Genomic DNA, 7,487 nt, shown 5'->3' on the forward strand with positions numbered 1-7,487 from the left:
ATTTTATATATATAACAATATATATCCAAGGCAAATAATTATCGGATTAATCCAAATGGCCAAAGTTAAATACCTATGAGCTCTTAAAAATATTGGTTTGATTTTTATCTCTGTCCAATATTTTCAGAGAGCAATATGAGCATTTTCTTGGACCCTTTTGGAGAAATTTTTATTTGGGTCATTTTCAAAAATGATTCTGAGGGTTCCACCAATCCTCATTTCAAATTTAAATGAATTTTAAACATGATGCACAAATGACTAGCTAGTCTAGGTCATACCAGACTAGGGATGTGACATAGATCAGCAACCCTAGCCCAAACCTCCACCGTATCAAACACCATCTCAGATGGTCTAGTAACACCATCATAATCCTTGAGCACCACAATATTGAAGTCAAACTGCCAGGGTCCGTTATTTAACACGTGTTTCCAGTCACCTTCGCTTCCAAACTTCACCATGAACATGTTCCTTCCAATTATCTTGAACTTTGCTTCTTTGTGGAGGCCCCATGCCCTTGGCATCGCCATCTCGAGAGCACACTGATTCATGAGCCTTGGGGTAAACGCTTTCCCTATGGCCGACCACTTCGCCGGCCTAGCTTGTTCTCGTTCAGGCTCCTTGAAGACAAACCTTGCAGCCTCCTTCTCCGTCAGCACAAGTCCCCCCAAGCGCGCAGTTAGTCCCGCCGCCTCCTCGGAGACTTTGCCATCTACGGGCGACTGCGATGAGTTTCTGCTTTGTGCGTCCAGTGGTGTCTTCTGCACTGAGCCCATCGCCGCCATACGCACGCCTGATCGCGGCGTTGTCGCCCCCGTGGGGGCTGCCGTCGCGCCCGTTGCCGCTCGTGGCGTAGTCGTCGCCTTGGGAGCGCTCGCTGCGTTCTGCGGCGCCGCCGCCCCGTTCCTCATCCTGTCCGCCATGGCACGTCCACAGCAGAGTCAGATCCACGCCGATCCGCGCGTTCGGGGACGCCGTCGCCCCTTCACGCACCACCGATAGCCTCACCACCACCGCGGAAAACCCTAACCCTAGCTCTCGACAGCGATCGCCTCACAATCGCCTCGATCGCCTCTCCGTGTTTTCCTCGCGAGGTGGGCCCTCACTCATTCCCGCGTCATCCGCCGGCGCGCGGCGTTGGGATCTGCTCTGCTAGCAGATCAATTACAATGTAAAGGGTGGCAAAATATCAAAGTGCTAAATAAGTGGTGGCAAAAAATCAAATACCCCGGCCCTTGAAGCCGCGGCCCCTCCCACGGCGAGTAAAGGCAACGCCGAACGCGAAGGACGGTTGGTTCAGACAGAACCTGGAAGCGGCAGGAGGAGCCATCTCGGCCCCCGCGGAACCTCGATCTGTGCTCTGAGGCTCTGAGCAGTGCGGACGCTGTCCTGGCTGCTGCAGCTGTGACTGTTGGGAGGCAGAGGCGGAGTCGTGCGCGCCAGGTGTTCGACGAGGTGCCGCAACCATGTTAACGCCATTGCGCGTGTTGCTGCGGTGCCGTCGGCCGCCGATCCGCGCCGCCGCCACGTTCTTTACCAGCTCGGGAAGCGCACCCCTCGCGCCTCCTCCTGCGCTTGTGGAGACCGCTGATGAGTCGGAGCAGGAGGGGTCGTCCATCGCACCGGACTCCAGGTCCCCCCCCCCCGCCCCTTTTCTTTTGTCTGTCTTCCATTATTATGCCGCTCGTCGGTGTGAAGATGCACAGAGGATCCGATGGATTTTCCTTTTTACTGCCAGTAGTGTTTTTTAGTCTGTTATAAGGAAGTAACACTCCATTTCGTTTGTTCCCCTACAGGTCATGGAATGGGTGATCAGAGAGAGACCCTACAAGCTGAGTGAGCTTGATTACTCCTATCTCCTAGAGTTCACAGCTAAAGTTCATGGCATTTCTGAAGCCGAGAGCCTCTTCCTCCGTATACCTCAAGAATTCCGGAATGAGCTGCTCTACAATAACCTTGTAATGGCTTGTTTGGAGCAGGGCTTGATTAAGCTTTCATATGGTTACCTGAGGAAGATGAGGGAACTGTCCCTGCCAATTTCACCGTACGTTTACAATCGCTTGATCATCCTCCATTCTTCTGAGGGGCGTAGGAAGACTATCTCCAAAATCCTCGCTCAGATGAAAGCCAGTAGAGTGACCCCCCACACCTCAACCTACAACATCTTGCTGAAAATACAGGCCAATGATCACAATATTGATGGAGTGGCGAGGGTGTTCAGTGATATGAAAAGAGCAAAGATTGAGCCAAATGAGATCACTTATGGCATTCTAGCAATTTCACATGCTGTAGCAAGGCTATATACTGTTTCCCAGACATACATAGAAGCCATCAAGAATTCTATGACAGGTACTAACTGGTCTACACAGGAAATTCTTCTTATCTTGTATGGGTACCTTGGAAAGGAACATGAGCTAAAGATGACGTGGAACCTCATGCAATGCCTTCCTCATATTCGATCCAAAAGCTTTACACTAGCAATTGAAGCATTTGGAAAGGTTGGCTGTGTTGAGCAGGCAGAAGAGATTTGGCGAGAGATCAAATCAACAAGGAAGCTAAAGCTTACAGAACAGTTCAATTCCATGTTATCAGTTTACTGCAGGCATGGCCTTGTGGATAAAGCAGCGGCCGTGTTCAAAGAAATGAGAGCAAGTGGTTGTCAACCAAATGCTATTACGTATTGTCACTTGGCATTGGGTTGCTTGAAAGCAGGTTTTGTGAAACAAGCTGTGAACACAATGGATATGGGAAAAAAGGAAGTTGTCACAAGGAAGGTGAAAAGTTCAACACCATGGTTGGAGACCACTCATTTATTGCTTGAAAATTTTGCAGAGATTGGTGACTTAGAAAATGCGAAGAAAGTTTTTGCAGAACTGAATGAATCAAAGTACTGTAGAAATTCCTTTGTGTATAATACCCTTCTAAAAGCTTATGTTAAAGCAAAAGTTTATGAGCCAGATTTTGTAAAGACGATGATTTTGAGAGGTGCAATGCCTGACGCCGAGACACATAGCCTTCTGGGACGCGGCTCATCTGACGTACGGCCCACACACTGACGTGTGGGCCCGGACCCACCCATCAGCGGCCCAACGGTAGGGGGCCGTACGTCAGGGGATCCGGCTCCAGCCTTCTGAGACTGATTGAACAGTACAAGACATGATACTGTCCATACAGTAACCACTAACCAACTGCCGGGGCTTTGAAGGATTAGGATGAAAAGGAAACATCAGTGCTAAGTTGAGCCATTTCTTCTGCACACGATGCATTCAATCGTCATTTGACTGTGGGAGTGGTACATGAACATGTGCACAATCCAATTGATGAATGCACCTTCTTTTGGTATCCAAGCAGGTTGCCCAAAACTTGCATGGTCAAAATATCGAAACTGGTGTTTCCTTTGTGTATGAGTTGCATAAAACAATCAGTTAGGTCAGCGAGTCTTTGTTAGAATGTATAGTTTTTTTATTGCCATTTTGATTTTGTTTCTGAAACATTGCAGGAGATCTGCATTTCACTTAAAACTAGACTAGAAGGGACCAAGGGAAATTACACCAGTCACTGGACAAACACTTCCAAGAAAAATTACAAACTCAGCATTTTACAGTTACGTCGAGACTAGATAGACATGTTACATGTACTGAAGATATTGTACTACCCATAACAGTATTTGTAGCTCTCTATTGCTACGTTGTTCCCAGGTGCTGGTCACAAAATGAGCAATCATGTGCATATCCAGGAGCAGTCTGACATTTTTGCAGAGGTTTGCACATGGACAAGGTTTGAGAAGCTGGTGAATTCCATAAACTCTATTTGACGCTGACCCATCCAACCATCTTGATCTCCAGAACTACCAATGGTGATACTTTTGGACCTCGCGAAATATCTGTGATATACTCTATAGTGTTTCCTGTTGTTCGGTGTAATCAAATGACAATCCTGAAATGTAAATAGCAAATGTTCATCTGTTCAAACAAATTTGGTCATCTTCTGGTTCTTTTATTTTTTCTCAGAGGGAGACTGGTTCTTGATATGCAGGGGCAGACAATGCCCCATGAGATGTTCGACTAAAACTGGACAGCTGGTTGCTTGTTTGGGACAGAGAAGTAGAGTACTGCTGCATGTTCCAAACATTGACAACCTATTAGTGTACTATCCACTTTATACAATGTCAAAACAGCTGGCTGCGGTGGCAAATCCAGAAGAACTCTTCATGTTCTGCAGGAGCTTAAAGGAAAAATATCTTCATTTTTTTTCGCAGTGACTTGTACTAATATACTACAAATTACATTGGACTATCATTTCAGATCATGAGAAAAACAAAAAGATTTATCCAAGATCTGGATGCCAATCTTTCTGGACACTAGATCAAGTCATTAAGACAAGAGGAAACCTTAGAATAGAAAAGAATGGTGCATTTGTTGCTACATTCATCAGTCTTGACGGTACAAAAACTATAGCTGAGGAAATTAACTATCTTCAAATTCAGGCATACACAGTACAGAGATAACAATTAACAATTCACTGAAAAACAAACAGATGCAATATCAGGGAAATTTATCCCCACATACATGCTAATAATTCCTTTTCCATGAAAAAGGTATACATGAGCAAAGCAATAGCATATACATTCCTACCTTATAATCTTGACTATGTTTTTGGAGCTTGACATGGTACAGACAAAGCATGATCTATATATGTTTTATTGGAGAAAATGGCAGCACCACTTTTACCTACTGCTGCTGCCTCCTCCTTGTTCTTCTTGTGGTTGTGGACTCCGAAGGTCTGGACCTCCTACTTTGGGCTGCCTGTCCCACTATAACAGCCAGGGTGCTAGAAGTCGATGCCTGCTCCATGGATGACGACTGCTGAGTAACTGTGGGTGCAGCATTAACGGAATTAGAAGACGGCAATCGGACCTGATTGCCACTCTCAGGGGCCGCGTTGCTTGCACGCAGCATTATTGGGGAGGGTGAAACAAGACTGTGTCTTTGCTGTCTCCGTACCCTAGCCCTTGACCGGGCTGCGGGAAGTACAGTCACCTCAACCCCGCCTGCAGGTGGAGCTGCCTGGCCTCTCACTATATCCTGGTTTTCTATCAACCGTCTCACCATGCTTGCAATGCCTCTTGGGTCTGGCATTTGCAGCTGCTGCCTCAAGCTCTCACTCCTGTTTGCGCGTGGTCTGGGAGGAACATCATTGCTGGAGGCGTCCCGTTCACCGCCTCCTCTTCCATATATTGGTGTGACATTTACTTCGAGCACCTCTCCCTTGCAGACAGGGCACTCAGAGTGGGCTGAATGTCCATGGAGCCACTGGTACAAGCATGGCCAGCAGAAGAGGTGGCCGCACGGTGTAACCACAGGCTCTTTAGCCGCTTCAAGGCAGATATTGCACTCGAAACTGGAGTTGCACCCACAGTTCCCGTCCTTCTTGACGGCACCCATTCCTGTCATCTTGCCATCACCATCGAGCTTCTGCCGCCTTGATGCATCTAGAGAGCTGTGAGACCGCTGGATGGCTTGCGCCAGTCTTTCTGCTTCTGGGCTGGTCGGCCGCTGGTTGCGGTTCACAATGTGGTGCTGTTCACTCACCTGGATCAACCTCTGCAGGCGGAGCTCAGGCGTCATGTCTTCAATTGCATTCACAGCCCCCATAGATTGCCTCATCACCCTCGTGCTCACCATCTCTGCTCCGGCTGCAGGAGCCACCAGAATAGGGTGAGAAAGCCTTTCCACCCATTCAAGGCGAACCCCTTCCAGCCCAGGAAGAGACAATGGCGCTGGCGGCGGTGGTGATACATTGGCATCATGTGAGGGCGCGTCGCGCACCACAGCCGGTTCACCAGCATCAAGAGCCTCTTCACTGTCCGTACTGAGGCCATCAAGCCAATCAAAGAGCATCGGATCTATCAGCGATAGCTCCGGCGTGGAGAGCGCATTGGACGGCGAGTATACAACGGGCAGTGGCGGCATCTCCTCTGGTGCCGGTAATACTGCAGGCTCATCCGTTCTTGGAGATTCCGGAACCGGAATGGCCGAGTTGGGCGGCGGCGGGCAATCCATAGCTACGCCCAGCCGACCTGGAGGCCGCGGCAATGGAGGGAGGCCCAGGTACAGGTTTAGATCCATCCGCCTCCTGTTCCCGCTTCCCTCCGCGGCCTCCTCCCCCGCCATCAAGGGCGGATCTAAATAGTGAGCCGGGTGTTAGAAGCTGTGAAGGTGAGCGGCGGGAATTGACTAATCGCTTCACGAAAACAGGTCATACCTCGAAACCCAAAGGCTGCGGACGGGGTGCAGATAGCAGGAACGCGGATGTCCAGACGAGACGAGGAAGAACTGCGACGGCGATGGCGGCGAGGCGCGTAAGACGATGGTCAGGACGAACAGAAAAGAAGTTGGGAGAGTCGGGCGAGGGCTTTTGTCCACGGACGGCGAGCAGTTCTTGCGGCGCGAAATTGCTTGCTCCGGGTCCGGGAGCTTGCGGCGATCAGTGGGAGGGCGGATTCCGGCAGGGAGTCGATTGGATTTGGGGAGGAATCGGGCCGGGATTTGGGGCTGCTGGAGTGGATCGAACCGAGAAGAACGACGAACAGGGGGAGGGGAAGGAGAGGTTTTATTTTCGGCTTTTCTCGTCCTCTTCCCTTCTTCTCCCGCTGTCTTCCCTGTTCCCTCAACAAACTCGGTTGGGAGCCATTTTTTATAGCACAATTGCATTTATTTTTGGTGGACAAGATTTGGAAGGATTTAATTGTATGTAAATTATGGATCTCCTCTTCATAAATATCCATGAATTATTTCAAATTTACCCTCAAAACAAACAAAAATCATAATCCCCTCAAAACATTTTAGATCGTCGGTATATGTGTGGCTTGATTAGATTACTTGCACCGGTCGCAAATCATATGCTCCACTCTTTTCCAAATATATAATAGGAAGGCTGCGACCCAACAGGCTCCCGCTCCCCTCCCGCTCCCGCGCCGCGCGCCACTCCGGCCGCGGCGGCCACCAGCCTCCGTCCCTGCCCACCCGGGCCGGGGCGCCACCAAATCCGCCATGCGGCCGACGTCCCCTGCTGGATCCCAGTGTTCGACCCGCTCCTCGTGCAGCGCCAGATCGGCGCAGGGAGACCCTGCAACCGCGGCAGATCTGTCTGGATCCAGCGGTCCGATGCAAGCGCTGGTCTCTCCACCGCTCCCTCCGGCGTCAACGTCCCGCCCAGACTCCCCGACGCGTTTCCTGCTGCGTGGCGAGAGCTCCAAGGCGGGCGCGACGCACGAGCCAGCGGTCCAAGCAGGGCACCCCTGCCCTGGGAACTGCAGGCTAAAGTCCATTGTGGTAGTGCCCTCACCCGCACCGTCCATTTCCTCTTTGGGCGAGGGGGAGGGATGGACGGAGGTCAAATCGGAGCAGCAACGGCATGCACTTAGTAGATCAGCGGGCAACTCCAGGCGTCGCCAGCCGAGGCAGATGGGCAAGCGCTCCACCATTAAG

At 50.3% G+C, this 7,487-nt stretch overlaps 2 protein-coding genes across 3 annotated transcripts; one reads left to right on the forward strand and one right to left on the reverse strand.

Moving 5' to 3' along the window:
- The first annotated feature begins 1,271 nt into the window (after positions 1-1,271).
- Positions 1,272-3,928, forward strand: LOC119329023 (pentatricopeptide repeat-containing protein At1g07590, mitochondrial-like). Its single transcript, XM_037602007.1, has 2 exons — positions 1,272-1,630; positions 1,794-3,928. Exon 2 carries the CDS (start codon positions 1,797-1,799, stop codon positions 3,051-3,053), a length of 1,257 nt encoding a protein of 418 aa, XP_037457904.1. The 5' UTR covers positions 1,272-1,630; positions 1,794-1,796; the 3' UTR covers positions 3,054-3,928.
- Positions 3,929-4,451: 523 nt separating this feature from the next.
- On the reverse strand, positions 4,452-6,662 carry LOC119329022. 2 transcript variants are annotated; one of them, XM_037602006.1, is made up of 3 exons: positions 6,262-6,662; positions 4,914-6,181; positions 4,452-4,841 (listed from the first exon to the last, which is right to left on the reverse strand). In XM_037602006.1, exons 2-3 carry the CDS (start codon positions 6,168-6,170, stop codon positions 4,728-4,730), a joined length of 1,371 nt encoding a protein of 456 aa, XP_037457903.1. In that variant the 5' UTR covers positions 6,171-6,181; positions 6,262-6,662; the 3' UTR covers positions 4,452-4,727. The 2 variants fall into 2 exon arrangements, with proteins under 2 accessions (XP_037457903.1, XP_037457902.1); XM_037602005.1 differs by having other exon boundaries at positions 4,452-6,181.
- Between the last annotated feature and the right edge of the window lie 825 nt (positions 6,663-7,487).

This window comes from Triticum dicoccoides, chromosome 7A (genome assembly GCF_002162155.2).
Source record: "Triticum dicoccoides isolate Atlit2015 ecotype Zavitan chromosome 7A, WEW_v2.0, whole genome shotgun sequence".
Lineage (NCBI taxonomy): Eukaryota > Viridiplantae > Streptophyta > Magnoliopsida > Poales > Poaceae > Triticum > Triticum dicoccoides.